Source organism: Tasmannia lanceolata, unplaced genomic scaffold (genome assembly GCF_043159265.1).
Source record: "Tasmannia lanceolata isolate RefF3 unplaced genomic scaffold, GAP_Taslan_0.1 ptg000036l, whole genome shotgun sequence".
NCBI classification, from domain to species: Eukaryota; Viridiplantae; Streptophyta; class Magnoliopsida; order Canellales; family Winteraceae; genus Tasmannia; species Tasmannia lanceolata.
Window position 1 is genome coordinate 3282155 of NW_027518713.1, and position 19851 is coordinate 3302005.

The 19851-nt window shown below is 42.9% G+C and overlaps 1 protein-coding gene across 1 annotated transcript in view; it reads right to left on the reverse strand.

Annotated features, from left to right (window-relative positions):
* Nucleotides 1–16113, reverse strand: part of LOC143859727 (pentatricopeptide repeat-containing protein At1g80270, mitochondrial-like) — a 48592-nt gene extending 32479 nt beyond the window's left edge. Inside the window, exons 1-2 of the mRNA XM_077370379.1 lie at nt 15777–16113; nt 14345–14957 (exon numbers count right to left, since the gene is read on the reverse strand). Of these exons, the coding sequence (XP_077226494.1) occupies nt 14345–14957; nt 15777–15811 (648 nt within the window). The 5' untranslated portion in view covers nt 15812–16113. The remainder of the gene's footprint in view (nt 1–14344; nt 14958–15776) is intronic.
* Nucleotides 16114–19851: the final 3738 nt, after the last annotated feature.

The window sequence follows — 19851 nt, forward strand, 5'->3', positions numbered from 1 at the left end:
TATTGGCACTCCATACAGGGCCCACCCATGACTTGCGCACACTCCCATTCTTGAGACGTGCGTACGGCCATAAATCTGGGGAGATTTTGCCTCCCTTTATTTGATGTAAAAAAAATTTATTCCTTCTATTAGCATATTACTTAAACACCCCTTCTCACATTACTTATTTGGGGTTCTAATTGAAGTAGTTTCCAAGATGGTTTCTATTGGATCTTGCATGATTTTTTTTTTATGTATTTAAAATAATACTTAAGATTATTGATGATGATTCAAGGGTGGTCATTACACTGAAACACATCAAATGTTTTCACAAATGTAGCATCACACTATTAAAGTCATCTCCTTTTTGTTTAACCTGCGATATGCATGCCTTGAAGCTACTCAGACAAAAGACTTGTATTACCACCCAGTTTCCCAGTCCCATAAACCTATAATATGGAAGATTGAAGTACCTCCAACTCCAGTTCCATACCCTTCATAAATAAGCTTCTCTACCTTGTTAATAAAAGTATATGACTGAGAAAAGTGCCCTGAGCCATTTGACTACATTTCTTATGACAAGTATCCATGTTTAGCATGGCTCAATTTTCCAATTTTTAATACAACACTATTGAGAACAAGAAATTTTTCTAACAACAATATATATCTTGAAGTGTGAAGGAAGAAGAAGATGGGAGGAGATTGTTGTGAGTGGGAGCTCCCCCTCACTAATGTATTTATACAAAAGAGAAACATACAAAATGACTATTATGCCCTTAAGGCTAATACACCAACTTTTAACAGTCTCCCTCAAGCTGGAATGTATATATTATACATTCCAAGCTTGTTACAATTGTCATTCAACTTAGCATTACTTAAGGGCTTAGTGAAAACATATATAAGCTGGTCCATAGAACGAGTGAAGGAAACATGAATCTCGCCTCTATGTATTCTCTAGCGAATGAAGTGACAGTCAACCTCTTTGAGCTTGGTTCTCTCATGAAAGACAGGAATTGTGGCTATATAAATCGCAACTTTATTATCACAATAAAGCCGAGCTGGAGAGGATGAAGGAAAGCCAATCTCAGATAGGAGAGAACACAACCAAATAAGCTCGCCACTAGTATGGGACATAGCTCAGTACTCTGATTCGGCACTGGACTTGGCAACTATGTCTTGTTTCTTACTCCTCCATGACGCTAAATTGCCTCCCACAAAGGTACAATATCCAGTGGTGGATTGCCTGTCTACAAGAGATCCTACCCAATCTGCATCACAGAAGCCTTCCACCCTGATATGCCCTTGCTTCTTGAATAGGAGGCCTTTACCTGGCGCTCATTTCAAGTAACGAAGAATCTGAATCATTGCTGCCCAATGTGAAGTACGAGGAGAGCTCATATGTTGGCTGACAACACCAACAGCAAATGATATAACTGGATGAGTGACTGTAAGATATATGAGCTTGCAAACCAGCCTCCTGTATCTGCCAGGGTCCTCTAATAAATCCCCTTCTTCTAGAAGAAGTTTCCCATTTGGGTCCATGGGAACAGAAGCAGGTTTCACTCCGAAATAGTCTGTCTCCTCAAGAAGGTCCAGCACATATTTCCTCTGTGAGAGGGAGATGCCTCTAGTAGAATAGGCAATCACAATACCAAGAAAGTACCTAAGACGACCCATGTCTTTGGTTGAAAATTCTTTCTGCAAGGTCTTCAGCTTTTGTATCCCCACTGAATCACTACATGTAATGATAATGTCATCAACATATACTATCAAAAGCACACAACTTGCAGCGGAGTGGTAACTGAAGACGGAGTGATCCACGGCACATTGCTTAATGCCAAAGCGCATGATAGCATCACTAAAGCGTCCAAACCAAGCTCTATGGGACTGCTTGAGGCCATACATAGATCTCCTCAACCGACATACTAAGGATGACATCTCCCCCTGAGCAACATACCTAAGAGGTTGCTCCATGTACACCTCCTCAGTAAGCTCACCATGTAAAAAGGCATTCTTGACATCTAACTGGTGCAGATGTCACCCTTAGTTGACGACAAGAGAGATAAGAACACGAACTGAAGGAATCTTGGCAACAGGAGAGAAGGTCTCGTTATAATCAACTCCAAAAGTCTATGTATAGCCTTTGGCAACCAACCGCGCCTTAAGGCGCTCAACAGTGCCGTCGGGTAAGTGTTTCACTGCATAAACCCAGCGGCAACCCACTGGTCGAGCCCCAGGAGGAAGGGGAACCAAATCCCATGTATGATTGGCCTGAAGGGCCTCCATCTCAAGATCCATAGCCGCACGCCAACCCTGATGATCAAGAGCAGCTGGCAAAGACTGCGGCAAAGAAACAGAAGACATGGAAGAAACAAAACCTCGAAATATAGGGGTGAGAGTCATAGGAAATAACAGAAGAAATGGGGTGAGCAGTACTGTGAGAGCGAGTACGAGAAGCAATGGGAGAATCGGGAGTAACTGTAGGAGAGGGAAGAATAGGTACCTGAGATGAGGATGACGGGATCTCCGGCTCAGAGAGAGATGGTGCAGGCTGAGGAGGATGGGCTCCAGACTTCGGTCGGCGCTGATAGATCTTCCGAGTAACTGGAGGGTTAGCCGCAGGGGCCGGTAAGGCTGGAGTGGGCGCACATACAGGGGTCAGCTCACGGACCTGCAAGGGTGGAGAGGGACAAGGATCTGGGAGGACGACACGAGGAAGAGGGATCTCCGAATCAAGAATGACAGGACGATACGCATGAGTAACAAAATAAGACTCTGACTCGAAGAAGGTAACATCGGCAGAGACAAATGATTGACGCAAGCGATGACTATAACAGCAATAACCTTTCTGAGTCCGGGAGTACCCAAGAAAGATGCATCGCTCAGCACGAGGGTCCAACTTATCTAAACCTGGGCCAAAGTTGTGAACAAAGCACACGCAACCAAAGATTCTAGGGGTGAGAGGGAAGGGGTCATGATGAGGATGTAATATGGCAAAGGGAGAAGAGCCAACAAGAACCGAAGAAGGAAGCCGATTTGCTAGGTGGCATGCAAGGAGGATAGCATCACCCCCAATAAGATTTGGGGACCCGTATCTGAATAAGAAGAATACGGGACCCATCAAGTAGAGATCTCATCTTCCTTCCAGCTACACCATTTTGTTGGGAGGTGTGAGCAAAGGAAGATTGGTGGACAATGCCACGAGTAGAAAGGAAATCCTGAAAGCCATTGGTTTTGGAGAAATATTCCCTACCATTATCTATGCGCAAGCATTTTAGGGTACATTGGAACTGATTTGTAACCTTGGCATGAAAAGTGCGAAAAGTAGAGAAAATCTCAGACCGATCCGAGGCAAATAAACCCAAGTCATGCGAGAAAAATCATCAATAAAGACAACAAAATATCTATAACCAAATATAGAGGTAGTCCTCGTGGGACCCCATACATCAGAGTGCACTATATCAAAAGGGTACGAAACCCTACTAACAAGCCTAGACAAAAAGGACACACGGTGGTGTTTTCCAAGTTCACAGGCCTCACACTAAAATGACTGAACAGGGGAAGACATAATAGAAGTGCGTCATAGACGCTCAAGACATGGATGACCAAGGCGGCAGTGCCACTGATAGGCATCGACAGAATTGTGCAAAATGGCGGAAGACGGGTCACAATCCAGACGATAGAGTCCATCCACCTCTCTACCCGAGCCAATCGTCTTCCCAGTCGAAAGATCCTGAAATACACAATAAGAAGGACAAAATAAGACAGAGCAATTGAGATGTTTAGTAAGCTGACTAACTGAAAGTAAGCCAAAAGGAGATTTGGGAACACATAGCACAGAGGATAGGGTAAGATCAGGACAGTGAGAGATATTACCAATACTAGAGATAGGAGTAGTACTCCCAAGCAAGGGTAATAAACCGAGAGGAGAGAGAATGAAAAGAACTAAGGGATGAAGAGGTACCTGTCATGTGGTTCGAGGCCCCATAATCAATGATACAGGAGCTCGAACTAGTGAGAAGAGAAGCAGGAGAGCTACCTGGCTGAGCAAAGCCGGCACTTGGAGGGTGGCTGGTCAGCTTAAGGCACTGGAACTCATCGTAGTCGGCGCGAGAAAGATAGAAACCATCAGGAGACACGGCATGGCTCTGCTCTTAAGAGGAAGAAGGTACTGAGTCTGATGTGTCTGTGGCAGAAAGATGTGATGATCAGCCAAAATGTGGAGCAAAGGGCGGACGACGCTCAAGATGAAGAGCATAACATGTCTCCAAAGAATGTCCCTCCCAACGGCAATGAGAACAATAAGGACGAGGACGGCCACTAGTACTCCGTCCACCAGGAAAATCTCGGCCAGAGCCACGACCACCACGGCCAAAGTCACGTCCACGACCTCATCCAAAGGTGCCACCCCCACGGGAAGCACAATCCCCAGTACTATAAGCCGTCGTCGCAGAGCCATCGAAAGACGGAGTGGGCAGAAAGGTATCACCTATGCACTGTGGGCAGAGAGGTACCAACTATGCACTGCTGAGCTCGTAAATAGACCTCCTGTAGGGAGGGCATAGTCCCAGAGCCAAAGATCTGCTGTCTGAGAGGAAGGAACTCAGGACCCAACGTCTCAAGAAAGTGAACGACCCGGAGCTGGTCCTGCTGCTGGGCAGCAACAGTTAAGTCTGTCGTGAGAGGCATGAGAACATCCAATTGTTGACAATAGGAGACAAACTGGTTGTAGTATCCAGAAAGAGGAGTGTCACCACGCCGGAGATGCATCCACTGGGAATAGGTGGAACAAATGCCTAAAGTCTCCTTCCAAGCCTGGATATATCGGGGGTGGTTCAATCTACAGGAATCCTTAACAGAAAGGATAGGGAGTTAAAAAGGCTGAAATCTGCTGTCAACTATAAAGGATTCTCGATTGGCAAAGCCAGGTTGATGGGTCTTTCTGAGCGGAAGAAGCGTCATAGAAAGGGAGGGAGGTTGTCTAAATAAGGTGTTTAGATGAAGATTCTGTCTTGGAACATTAATGGTTTGGGGTCGCTGGAGAAGAAAGTGCATCTAAAAGATATGGTGGTTAATCAAAAGCAGGATGTAGTTTGTATCCAAGAAACAAAATTAGGTTCCATTGATAGAAGGGTGGTTAGGAGTGTGGGAAGCTGCGCGAATTGGGATTTTTCCTATATTGAGTCTATTAGGGCTTCTGGTGGTATCTTTATTATGTGGAATGGTTCTAAATGGCAAAGCTCGGAGGTTCTGAAAGGCAAATTCACTCTGTCTATACTATTTCGAAAAGTAGAGGATGCTTATTTGTGGTTTTTTCCGAGGTCTATGGGCCTGTTTCTGGGGGTGAGAAAAAACTTTTGTGGGAGGAGCTGGAGAGGGTAAGGGGTTCTCGGTCTGATCCTTGGTGTATTGGAGGTGACTTTAATGAAATTAGAATGGTTAATGAGCATTTGGGGTGTAGGCGGTCCAATTTGAATATGCGGTTGTTCATTGATTTTATTGCTAATCATAGTCTTATCGATTTGCCTCTATCGGGTGGTAGATTCACTTGGAATAGAGGGGAGAGCCATAGTCGCATAGATTGTTTTCTCATTAGTCCTAGCTGGTTGAATTTGGTTCCCGAGGTTTTCCAAAGGATTACTCCTCACTCTGTTTCGGATCATAGCCCGTTGCTGCTGGATCCGCGACAGGAGTCATGGGTCCCAAGCCATTCAGATTTGAGAATGCTTGGCTTTTGGAACCTAACATGGAGCAGAGGATGGGTGAGTGGTGGTCTTCCCTTACTGTGCAAGGTCAAGCGGATGTCATTATTGGTATGAAGTTAAGGTATGTGAAGGCAAAACTAAAGATGTGGGTAGAGGAGAATAAAGTGTCTAAGATGGCTAGAAGGAGATGGCTGGAAAATTTCATGAGGGAGGTTGAATTGGAGGTTGAGGTTGGTTTGGCTTCCGAGGTTGATAGAGTGAAATTGGGTTGTGCTCAAGAAGAACATAAAGGTATTTTATTGAGGGAGGAGATGCCATGGAAACAAAAGTCAAGAGTGAAATGGTTGTCAGAGGGGGACAGGAATTCTGCATATTTTCATGCCATGGCTAGCGCCCGTCGCAGGTGTAACAGGATTTCTGTTCTTAATGTGGATGGTAGGATGCTTGAAGACAAGGAAAGTATTACTAAAGCTAGCATTGAATTCTATGAGACATTGTATTCTTCGGAGGATGTTTCTCGCCCTATTCCGGAGGGTGTGCTGTTTAAAGCGCTTTCTCTTGATGAACGGTATTCTTTAGAGGTTCCTTTCGATGACGATGAAGTTAAACAAGCAGTGTTCTCGATGAGCAAGGATAAAGCTCCCGGTCCTAATGGGTTCTGTTTAGCCTTTTTTCAAGCATGCTGGGAGTTTGTTAAAAATGACATTATGTTCTTCTTTCAGGCTTTCTTTCATGGTTCGCAGATGGATCGTAGTACTGGTTCCACATTCATTTCCCTTATTCCTAAAATTAAGGGAGCTGTGAAGGTGACGGATTTTAGACCTATCAGCTTGGTGGGATGCCTTTATAAAGTGCTTGCGAAGGTTTTGGCTGAGCGGATCAAGGTGGTGATGCCTTCTATCACCTCTGAGGTTCAAAGTGCCTTTGTGTCCAAGAGGCAGATTCTTGATTGTGTTCTTATTGCGAATGAAGCTATTGATTCTCAAAGGCGATCTGGCTCTGGAGGAATTATCTGCAAGTTGGATATGGAAAAAGCTTATGACAGAGTGGACTGGAGTAGTTTGGACTGTATTATGGGGCGTATGGACTTTGGGGACCGATGGAGGGGATGGATACGAAGGTGCGTTGAATCAGCCTATTTTTCTGTGTTGATCAATGGATCTCCGAATGGTTTCTTTAAGTCCTCAAGGGGGCTGAGGCAAGGGGATCCTCTCTCCCCTTTCTTGTTCGTTATAATAGCTGAGACATTGAGCAGGCTTATGGTTTCTGGGAGTGGGATTGGGTTGTTTAGGGGCTTTGAAGTGGGGAGGGATAAGGTGGAGGTGTCCCATTTGCAATTTGCTGACGATACCCTGCTTTTCTGCCACCCGGATGAGGCCTCTATCTTGAACTTGAAGGCGACTTTGAGGTTTTATGAACTGTTCTCTGGCCAGAAGATTAACTTCCATAAATCGTGTATGTTTGCTATCAATTTGCCTTTGGACCAAGCTTCTTGTTTTGCATCGATACTTGGGTGCAAGTTGGAATCCTTACCTTCAAAATATCTGGGTCTACCTCTTGGGGTTGGTAGACCTGGAAAAAACTTATGGGACCCGGTGATGGAGAGAATCGAAAGGAGACTAGATACTTGGAAGAAGAATTTAATTTCAAAAGGTGGGAGATTGGTGCTTGTGAAGGCGGTATTGGCCAATATTCCCACGTATTTCCTTTCTCTCTTCAAATGTGGGAGTTTGTGTGGGCTTGAGGAATGAACAAATCCAGCGTAGATTTCTGTGGGGTGGTTCCGAGGATGCTGCGGGTATACCCCTTGTAAAATGGGATGAGGTCTGCTATCCTTTAAAAATGAGGGGCTGGGGATTCGAAGAATTAAAGAATTTAAACAGGCTCTCCATAGGAAATGGCTTTGGAGGTTTGATATCGAGAAAGATCTGTTCTGGGTTAAAGTTATTAGCAGCAAGTACGGTTCTAAGGTTGGTAAGTGGGATTCGGGGGATTTGTTTTCTTTTAAAGGGTTAACTGTTTAGAGGGATATTCTGAAAATTTGGCCTAAATTTGTTAAGGGTACCAGATTCAAGGTTTACTCAGGGGATCGAGTTAGATTTTGGTTGGACGCCTGGTGCGCCTCTGAGCCTTTGAGTTTACTGTTTCCGGAATTATGTAGGGTGGCTCTTAATAAGGAGGTACTGGTCAAAGATTGCTTTGTGCGGGAGAATGGGAGAGTGGTGTGGATGCCAGCCTTCCGCAGAAATTTCTTCGAGAGAGAATTGGAGGCACTGACTCATCTCTTTCAAACTATTCAGTCGTGTTATTTAAAGATATTTGGGCCTGATATGAGAATTTGGATATGGGACAAGTCCGGATTCTTTTCTGTTAAGTCTTTCTATTCACACCTTCTTATTTGTCCTAATCTAACTATCTTGGCCAAGGTTTGGAAATCTCTTTGCCCCCCTAGGGTTTGTTTTTTTGGATGGGCGGTATGTAGGGATAGGATTCAAACGATAAACTTCCTTAGGAGAAGGGGGATGATGCTGATTGATCACTGCCCTTTATGCCTTTTGGACGGGGAATCGGCTAGTCACCTTTTCATGCATTGCAGTTTTGCTCGATCTGTGTGGAGTCTGATTTTGGCCAGATTCGGTTTGAGCTGGTATTTCCCTCTTCAATTATGGATTTACTTGAAGCTTGGGAAGGAGTGCCGTGAAAGAAAAAAGGGAGAATTTTGTGGAATTTGTGCTTGTTTTCTACGTTTTGGGAGATCTGGAAGGAAAGGAATGCTAGAGTTTTTGAAGGTGTCCACAAGCCACCACATAGAGTTTATGTTAACATTATTGCCTCTATTATTGCTAGGGCCAGGTGTCTACCCTCTTTTCAGTTTGTGTCCGCCTATGATTTATAGGAAGGCTGGAGCATCATCTGCTTGGAGAAGTTATCCAGTCACAAGGTGGTGCAAAAGTGGATCCCACCTCCATCTAGTTGTCTGAAAGTTAACTTTGATGGGTCTAGCTTCAGAAATCTGGGTCCGGCGGGCGGGTATTGGTGGCCTGTGCCGCAATTCTTTCGGTACGTCTCTTTTGGCTTTTTCTGGTCCTCTTAGTGTATGCGATTCCAGTGAAGCTGAGGTTAAAGCAGCTTATGAGGGCATCAAGCATTTGGATAGGGGGGTCCTGGATATATCCATTGTGGAGGGAGATTCTTTAAATGTTATTAGATGGCTTCGGGGATCAGCTAAGCCCCCATGGAGATTTTGGTCTCTGTTCGATGAAATTGATGACATTGTTGGTGGGTCATCCATTGTCTTTCAGCACGTGCGCAGATCAGCAAACAGTGAAGCGGATTGTTTCGCTAGAGAGGGTGTTGAGAAGGAGGGGCTGGAATTCTTTGATTTCCACCCTCCATGAGGGTGCTTGTATTTTTTGCTTTTCTGTTGCTTTTTCTTTTCTCCTTGTTCCTCTCTTTGGGTGACCTCCTTGGTCCTCCCTTTTAATATATTCGATTGCCTTTCAAAAAAAAAGGTGGAACAAATGCGAGCAAGGTCGCCCACCCCAGAAAAGAGAACTACAATCTCATCCCAAATACGCTTGGCGGTCGGAAGATGCATCATGGTGCCAGAAATATGAGAGGTCATGCTTTGCCATAGAGAGTGCGGACAAGAGCGTCGTCCTCCTCCCACTTCTCATAGGATGAATCAGTGGAAGAGAGAGGGGCCCGACAGATGATGTAGATCCTACGGCGAGCAATGAGGTAAGTTTCGACGGCGACCTTCCAATTGACATAATTGGACCCATTTATTGGTACGATAGTCATCGGAGGGAATGAACCATCCCCCGAGGAAGAACGAGTAGAAGAAGAAGCCATAGCGGGGAGGAATAGGACTAGTAGAAGCCAGTCCAAGAGAGGGATCCTCAATGACAAGAGAATCCATAGACACAAACGGATAGAGAACCCCACAAAAAACTATGGCACGAAGGAAAGAGAACTACTCGACGAGTCCATGAGAGAGGACGCGGCTCCGATGAAATATAAGAGAATATGAGTGCATTGAAGGTCGCAGAAGACGAATCGGAGCCGCGGATAGGAGCACGAACACCCAACAACAAGGATTTAGACCATATTGAAGGAGAACTTAAAAAAAACTTAGGGAAAGGTAAGCAACAGTAATGAAATAGGAAGGAGAGAGGAGGTTGGGAGGTTGATGGGAACTGGACGATGGAGGGGGGTGACAGGAAGGGGAAAAGATAGAGAGAGAGGGAAGGGGGGTTTTACGGAAACAAGGAGGAGGTTGGGAGGAGAAGGGAACTGGAAGATGGAAGTGGTGGGGTGGGTGGCGTGGGTTACAGGGGTCTGGAGGGTGAGAGAGGGGTCGGGGAGAGGGGAAGAGGGGTTACGGGGGGCTGGGAGGTGGTAGGGGTAGGGTAGGTGATTACGGGGGTGAGGGTTGGGAAAAACAGGGGCGGGAGGGTCGTGGGTGGGGAGAAAACCCAGAGGTGGGAGGAGTGTGTGTGTGTGTGTGTGGGGGGGGGGGGGGGGGGGTCGTGGTTTACAGCGGCGGCGGTTTGGGGAAAAATCAGAGGTGGACGAAGGTGGTGGGTGGTGGTTGGGGTCGTGGCTGGAGGTAGAGGAGAAGGTGGGCGGTCGTGAGAGGTGGGTTTTGGGGCTGGAGGTTAGGGTTTTGGTGTTTAGGTTAGGTTAGGGTTTTAGGGTTGTAGGGGCTGGAGGTTAGGTTTTGGTGTTTAGGTTAGGTTAGGGTTTTAGGGTTGAAGGGGCTGGAGGTAGAAGATGGGAGCTGGAGGTTAGGCTTTTTGTGTTTAGGTTAGGTTAGGCTTTTAGGGTTGAAGGGGCTGGACGTAGAAGATGGGGACTGGAGGTTAGGGTTTTAGTTTTAGTTTTAGGAGAGGGATGAAGGTAGAAGATGAAGATTAGGGATGAAGGTAGAAGATGAAGATTAGTGATGAAGGTTAGGTTAGGGTTTTGGGGTTGAAGGGAGGTGGGAGGATGGTGGTCCTCAATGGGTCCCTAGGGTAACCCTAGGGCTCTCATACCATGTTGAAGTGTGAAGGAAGAAGAAGATGGGAGAAGATTGTTGTGAGTGGAAGCTCCCCCTCACCAACTTATATATATATATATATATATATATATATATATATATATATATATATATATATATATATATATATAATGAATATGGAGGCTAAAAACGAGAATTCGTTGGCTCTTGCAGTGTATTGGCATACACAATGAGCACTGACCTCCTAGGTTATGTACAGAAAATAAGTACAAAATATAAAAACATGTGATGCTAAAGAAATAAGTTCCAAACATGTCTCGCAATAAGTTTTCCTTTTTCTTTTTTATTTTTGAATAGCACATCCAGAAATATGTTATCAAAAAAGATATTGACAAGGATACCTGTCAGCAGATAGCAGCAATAAATGTCCCAATAGATTATAAAAATAACCACCAAGAATAAGAGAGATTGTACTTGTCAACAATCTAAAAAATGCAGCCAGCTTCCGGACGAAGAGCCAAGAGGGACTGGAACTGTAAGAATTGTGGCTATCTTAATTTTAGATGGAGGGCTTGCTGCCGATGGTGTGAGTACGATACCCAGTGGAAAACTTCATCTCGGGTGGGATTTGAATCTGACGAGGGTCGGGAATCTAATGTGGAGGGGTGGCCGGACTCGGGCGATATCTCATTCAATACAAGGAGTGGATTCCCCTTCCTACATATCATGGGAAAGGAACTAGAAAAGATGAGTCATTGTTTGAAAGCATGCCTCATAGGAAGAACTAAGGAGAAGGGATGGAGGGTTGGGGATCTCTATAATTGGGCCAAAAAGCACTGGGGCATTCCGGCCCTGTCTAATCCTTGTATTCTGGCAGGTGACGAATTCTTATTCATGTTTGATAGAGAAGACATAGCCCAAAAGATTCTTGATAGGGGAGATGAAGCCTGCGGAATTCATCTTTCTTCCATTAAACTCTGGGATTCGGACTATCAACAGGGAGAGGAGGAACTCTAGGTTAACTTTTATGGAATCCCCCTCCATGCGTGGGCAATCTCAACCGTTGCGGCATTGGGAAAATGCTTTGGGGTGGTTCTGGAAATAAAAATGGAACAAAACAACGGTCAAACCATGGAATTTGCTGAAGCGCGTATTTTGGCTCCAGCCTGGAAACTACGAGCTTCATTCCTTCGTTTAAAAATCCAGCATTCCTTCTTCACGGTCGGTGTGGAGATACAACCAGATTTGCACTCGCCACTAGAAGGGATTACTGGAAAATCATCGGTGGCATTGACACAGTCCCAGCGGGAAGACCTACACGAGAGCCCAATCTTCGTCGCTACGGTCAACTCCGACTTGGTAGCTGTCAGTGAGGGTCCCAGTTTTGGGAAGAGAGAAACCAGGGATCATCAGGCAGGTTGGTCCAATTTCAATTTTCAAATTCAAAATCCACCCTTACCCAGGGTGTCAAATCAACTGACAGCTGGTGAAAAGAGGTGGGTAAAAGCTTCAAAGGGACTGACAGAAAAGGTTAAGACTTAAGAAGGCTCTCGACATACTCCGAAGCTGTGTGGGTGGGTCTAAAATTAAGAACAGAGTCTGGAAGGAAAAATCGCAAATTAGACGCAAATGGAGACAAAAAGGTGAGTCACCTACCCCCACCTTTACTAGTCGTGAATGGGGTCAAAAAGGTGAGTTACCTGCACCCACCTTCCTTTTAAAGGAAAACACATGCAAGAAACAACCGGATACTTCGTTAATGAAGTACCTCTCACAGAGGCCCTCTCACCACAAAAATTCAACTGTCAGATCGTCAATTCGGTCTTGGGGAAAGATTCACCCTATGAACCTTTCCTTGAAACCGTCTGTATTTTGTTAATCTTTGAACCTTTAGCCGTTGGGAGGTCCCTCTCTCTTGATGAGGGGGAATCGGAAACAGAAGAGGAGTGGGGCAAGATAGAAAACTTGTCTTATCAGAGACACTGTTTATAAATGGATTTTAGAAGAGACATGGGAAAGTTCTTTGGTAGATTTCCCTGCCTCTTATGAAGACGGGATCCTTCATCGCAAGAGTCCATCTTTATTGAGACTTGGGGGTATTTTTGGGAATTAGAAAATGGTAAAAATTCCAAGGCAAGCAAAACACGTTTCAGACATGCTTGGAGTTAATGGTCTTGACGGTTTGTCTGCTGCGAGTATAGGTTGAAGATAGCATGTAACACTGGTGTTATCATTATCATTAGTTTTTTTTTTAAAATGCTGTGTATCAAGATCCGCTTCAGTCGAGACACTCAGTTGGTGGGGCCCGAGGAATGTAAGCTTATCCTTGTACGTTGCCTCTGTCACGTATATCAAGAAAAAGAGAAGGATCGTCAGAAGATCTTGGGTAAGTTCAGCCAGGAACCAGAAAGGGTGGATTTTCGTTAGAATGGGGTCGGATCAGTAGAAAGATAGAAAGGAAAGAAAAGTGGATCGGGATGACACGGGTCGCTATGATGGTGACAACACTTGCTTTCCCATAATGAATACGTATCATTTGGAAAAGATTTCGTAAACGATAGCTACAAATAGCCCTGGCCAGTTTGTGAGATAACGTTTATGATCCTTTCACGATATAATAATGAGTTTATTGGCATATGGAATTAATTATCACTTTGATTTAGTTCGAGGTAGCCAGGGGGGGCAAGAAAGAAGTTTTGGGCAACTATAATATGTATCTGGGAAAGAGAAGTCATTCTCAAGAACTGTTGGTATTCCTTTGCTGGTGCTCAGAAAATGGCTTCTCCTTCTTCTGCGGGTCCCAGAACATTCAAAAGGTTAAGGAAGGATATTCCTGACCTTTTAGAATGGTTCGACCAACGTCAATGGGTTAGAAGCTTGCACTATAACAGGGTCAAAGCATCAGTGGAGGCTCCCACCATACCTGAAAAACTTAAAAGTACCTTAAAATGACAGTGGAGACAGTTCCAGGCAGATTATAGGATGAGAGCAGATGAATTCTTCCCTATTACGGGCACGTATAACTTAAAGGACATAGTCATACCAATCTATAAATTCCCCTTCTTTCAAGGATGGTTGGACTATGCAAATGAACTTCGGTGGTTAGAATGGGAGGCAAAGAAGAACCTTTGTCTCCGGAAGATTGCTGAATTAATTTCAATTCGGAAGAACCTGGTGGTAGAGGTCCCTTTCCCGGAATTCGCAGCAGAGTACTGGCCCGAAGATATGGAGTTGGAACTGGACATTGGAGCCTTATCAGTGGAGTTGACTGATTGTGCTTGATTCACGAGTCATAGTTTTTGGTCCTAGCTCTTTAGTACAACTCTGTCTTGCCTGGTTCGAGTATTATGGTATATGGCAAAGGAATGGATAGAAAAGAATGTAAATGATGGGTAGTTTTGGAGGGTGCTGGAATGGTGATTGAGGACTCTAGATTCGGTGTAGCTTAACCTGAATGGCTAATGCCGGTATGCCGGCTAATTCACTTGAATATTTTGTATTGCAACTGGGACTATTGGTCCCAATTGCTATGTTAATATTAATAAAATATGTCAATTTTCAAAAAAAAAGAGAGATTGTACTTGTCATGCCTATTAACATTGGGTTCTCACACCATGTATTAAACTCTGAAAAAGAAAGATCCAAGTGAACACACCTGCAAGGCCCGACCAAACATCCTGCGCTTCCGAAGATTAAGCATAGCAAGAGAGATCTCAGTTCGGCCGAGACTTTTACCTTCAACAACCCACTTACTGATAGCAACTTGAATGGATTGGTGTGGAGTGTCCATAATAACCTTGAATAATGAGGAAGACAAGAATTTTTTCCGTGACTCCTTGTCAACAATCGAGACTGTTTCGGTGTCAGACAAGGCAAGCTCATTATTAGTTGTTTCCGATAAATCATCTTCTGAATCTTCATCATCGGAAAGCTCGGGTTCAGATATCAATTCCCCATCATTCTCCTCCACTGGATTTTTTTCAACTATGTTATCAGTGTCTGGAGGTGTTTCTAGCTCGGAAAACCCGTCTTCCAAGTCGGCTTCATCATCACTGCTCTTAGCACCGGCCTGTGAAGAAAGACTACTAATCTTCATAAAGAACTTGAATGGAGCAGAGTGGTTATAATAAAACCTCTTTGGCCAGAGAAATCTATCAGTTATAAATTGGTCATGATTGCGACTACTAACTCCAAGCTCTGAATTAACACTTAGTATGTCAGATTTTGCACAAGTGGCTCGTGTAGCTCCTAAGCGAAAACCATGAGTCCTGGTAGCAAAAAAATGAAGGATCAAAATCTCGTAACAAGCTTCAACAATACCCACGCTTGGGAAAAAATTACAAACAACTGATAGAAGAGCGTAAGTCCTTTCAACCATTAATGATAAGGTTTTGCCAAGTCTATCTATAAATATTTGACAACAGAAAACTAAAACTCCTACAAATCCAATTAACTCCAAATTTCAAAAAGATAAGGATATACAAAGGGGAGAAAATAGCATCGAAATCTATGTACAACGCTGGAAAAATGCCATGAAAGGGGCTGTAATGATTTGCAAAACACAAATGGGCGTAAAACAAATTTTAAGCTCAGTTTTGCACTTAAAAATGGGTGTAAATTTTGTTTTACAGCCATTTTACGTTGAAAGAAACAGAGCCTTAGGAAGAAAGATAATTTTCCTGTTAAAATTGCATGAATAAGTAAGCCAAAAATGATTACCATCTACAACAAATAAAATTATATATAAAAAAAGGCAATCTACTGATAAAAAAATGCATAGGCAGGTATATCCCATAGATTAAAAAAGGGAAGAAAACGTCGAGCAACTCAAAGAGAAACTGAAATGATTTCATCTACTGGAAAAAGAAACAGGAACCAAGCAAAAAATCAGGAAGAAAAATTAAAACATCAGATGTTATCCTCGTACACTGCAAAAACATTCAAAAACCCATCCAATAAATCAAATAATGAAAAGAAAGGGAAAATTTTTGCAGAAAAACCATAAAAGAGAACAACCAAATAAGACGATAGTCTAATGCAAAGAAAAGATGGAAAATGGAGTACTAAAAGGGAGGGAAGAACATTACCGCATAGGATTAGCAGCTCTCCGAAGTGCCAACATGATGATTTTCCAGCCTGACGTGAAACAAACTCCCTAACCCTTAACCCGAGTTCTTACCGCTTTCAAAATAGAAGACTAAACCCTAAAAACCCCAAACGCTCTAACAGAGCAGGCTTCATATATCAACGCGGTATATGATCTCTTGTTTTTCTTTAGGTCACTACTCACTAGGTCTCGAACTTTCTTTCTAATTTTCCCCCCTTTTTCGCACAAAATTGGTGGAAAGCCTAGATGGGCAAAACTGAAACATAAGAACGACAAAATTAGAGCCTGGAACTATACCCGACACGGCCGCACTTGACCTTGCATAGTTGCATTTCTACACATTGCCCGTAATAGGCCTACTTTTGGCTGTGGCTACATCTTCGCATTTATTACAAGGGAAATGTTATCAGCACTACTGCATTTTGATGATGGCACTCCTCACTTTATTAAAAGTACTGGCCTACACTATAGGATGATCCCAACCGTCCATCAGATGGGCCACAGCGTAAATAGGCTGTGCCCCATAAATTATTTTCATAGGTTGATCCTAACCCTCCGATCTGTAGAGGGACTGTTTGATCCTGACCCTCTACAGATCGGAGGGTTAGGATCAACCTATGGAAATGATTTTTGGGGCACAACATATTTAGACTGTGTCCCATCTGATGGACGGTTGGATCATCCTATGGTGCGGGCCATACCATACTTTTAATAAAGTGAGGAGTGTGATCATCAAAATACAGTAGTGCTGATAACATTTCCCAATTACAAATCCCTACTTTGCACGGATCAATTTGGAGGATTGGGTGGGGATATCTATAATCTATATATCTATCTATAATCCATCCATCCATCCATCCATCCATTTATAGAGTTTTTATATGGTACCTGAGCATCAAGTACCATCAAAGCAGTACCACCCTTGATATTTGATCCAAGGGTGGTACCCCTTTAAGAGTCTGTTGTTGGATCAAATATCAAGGATGGTACCTCCATCGTACCACCTTAACAGGACTTGACGGTATGCCACCATATAATTTCTCCTATTTGTAATCTATCTATGTATAATCTATACTAAGCATGGGTGCAACTCGGGTTGATTTTTGAGAAATCGGGTTGAGCTTTTAACTTGATATCGGATCGGGTTCGGGTTGACTCCTATTCATTTTTTGCAAAAGCTCAACTCGACCGGACCCAAGTTGCGCCTCCACTTTTCGTTGTGCTTCGTCTTTTTCTCAAAAAATAAAAAATTTTGTTTTCCCCCTTAAAAGTAGATGCTAAACTACTAATTAATCATTTTTTTTTTAATTTGAATTTGGAATGGGCAGTTACCGTGTGAGAAAATCTCGTCCCTTGACATTCAGTGCATAGTTAGTCAGTTTTTAAATTTCTCCTTTCGTGTGGCTGTGTTAAACTCAACTCACCTCAACTAAGCCTTTTTCCCAAACTAGTTGCCGGGGTTTTAAATTTCTCCTTTCTGGTGGTTGAGTTAAAATGGGAAGAAAAATAATAGTTACTGAGAGAAAATCTTGCCTAGCCAAAATGGGGAGAAAATCTCACGAAATCTGAGTTAGAAAATCTTGCCCCTTTATTCGTGGCATTTATTTGTAGGATTTTATTCATTATTTTGCAATGGAGAGAGACAGGGAGAGAGAGTCGATTCTGAACAACCTCTTTCTGGAAGAGATAGAGATGGATGATTTAGCAAAAAAAAATTATATGCTGTATTTTTTTTCTTACATCCAATGCAAATTCGCGTTAGTCTGTTTTAGGGACTTTTTGGCAATGATTTTCTTAAGAGGCCTTTTCACCTGCATCGCGATGCAGGGCAAATCCGTTCATCGCCCACGTCGCAACTGTAAGATTAAATGTGTGGCTCTGATTTAAGCTTGTAAAAGAATGGGTTTTAAAACCCTTAAATCAGGGGCCACACATTTAATCGTAAGACTGCGATGCGGGTGACGAATGTATTTGCCTTGGGCCCGCGATGTAGGTGAAACAGCCTTATAAGTATGTATGTTTTAGATAATAAAAAAAAGGGAGATCATATACACCCCCCCCCCCTCTCTGCAGTACGCATTCGGCCCCATTATTAGGTGAACATTGGGCAACTTTAATGCTTTTTGACAACAATCTTACATGGGGACAAATGCGTATTGCATGGGGTGAAAATATCATCGCCCTAAAAAAACATGCATTTTTTTCCAAAATCTTCATGTCCTCTTGTTGAACATTTTGCCTCATTGAACAATTCACGGATTCTAATTCTATCACTATGTAAAAAAGTTAAGGGGATTTTTAGTTGAAGAACCACATTTAATGGGGTTTTTCATTAATTTTCTCCTTAAATTATTGGTTTCTAAATACTCCCCAAAACATTGGCTACTAAAAAATGCCAATTTAAAATTTGTAACGCGTATTATTTACGCTTTTTGTAAGAAAAGTTATATCTGTCTCCATTGTTTCGATAATGACACTCCTGATTAAGAACTCTCCTGGTTGGTTGTTGATAGCTTTTTAGAGAGATGTATTAGACAACGCATCGTGATATAATTTCCCTTTATAATAGTACTAGTTGCAGTAAAATTATGTTCTTAAAATATTTTTTATTATAACTTAAGAGCAAAACAGCCCAAAATAGAATACCAAACGTTAAGGTGTTGTGGACCCCGATCCGGGAGGAGGCGGCGAGGGACAGACCCCCCCCCCCCCGTAGGTCCTTTGGGATCTCCACATGTGAATAGAGAGATCTACCAAGGAGCTCTCGAAAAAGGTGCCACCCTCATAGCATAACACGAGTGGCAATATAAAATGAGATACCTCTTGATCCAGAGACAAAAGCCTCGAAACCAAGACGTACCTAAAATAACTCAGTCGCAATCCATGAATAGGCCATGGAACAAAAAATAAATGCTATGTTTGTAATGGATAACCAGATATATCCGGCTCGTGCCTGATTACGAGTTGGGAAGGTCCGGAGAGCATCCAACTCGCCCGAGCAAACTCGGTCTCTTATGCCATTAATTTATTAACTTTGAAGAGTTTTGAGCGAAAATCATGTGAAAATGGGAACAAATATCTCTGAAAAAACGTCTACCTAAACATGCATGACTCGGGGATAGGTAAAGAAAAATAAACATCCAAATCCTAACTCATCACATCTAATCCTAACTCAACACATCTAGGAAATCAGTAAACATACACATGCATAACTACAGCTAAGCAGGCAATGGGAGATATAAAGAGCTAAACCAAACAGATAGATGAGATAAGATAAGTAAGAAAAACAATAAATAGCTACAGCTAAGCATATGATCAGAAGAATAATAAACTGAAAAAACAGTAAAGCAATAAAAGAACTACAACTAAGCAATATAATCAAGAAGTAATAGACTGGTAAGTAGTGAATAGCTACAGTTAAGCATGCGAGTAAACAAGTAAAGAAATATTATGTCTGAAAGAAAACACACAGTCATGGTCCTATGCAAGAAACAATGCTGAATAACATACTCACATCCTAAAATGCTAATAACAAATCCTAAGACTCTAATTTTTTTTCGGGCCCTAATCTTTGGACGGTCTGATGTTCATCCAAAGCCGCCTACGTATCCCCGCCTCACATGAATCAAGGTCACGTAGTTCTTACTCGCCTATGCTAAACTATGATGCATAAGACATCTCGACCACTAAACTAGACTCAACCTAAAAGACCAGATTAATTTTTAAAGCTTCTTTTGTGCTTATTTATGTTCAACTGAATTGTAGATTTTAGGACTCCCTATATGCCCTAACTAAATGCAAGTTAGCTTTAAGCTAATGCAGGTGGTTCCTATATCTTATGTGTACTAGGCTGTACCCTAGAAAAAAGATATATGAGAGGCTATCTAACGCATCATATTCTAGTCATCAGTTGGCGATGTGGATTGCCAACCGACCCAACAGAGGCGTGGACAAACTCCTAACTCTAAAACAAATATAAAACACCAAAACAAACACATACAAACACACAACACCTCTAGGACAAAATCCTAACTCTAAAGGAAAAAAGTTTCAAA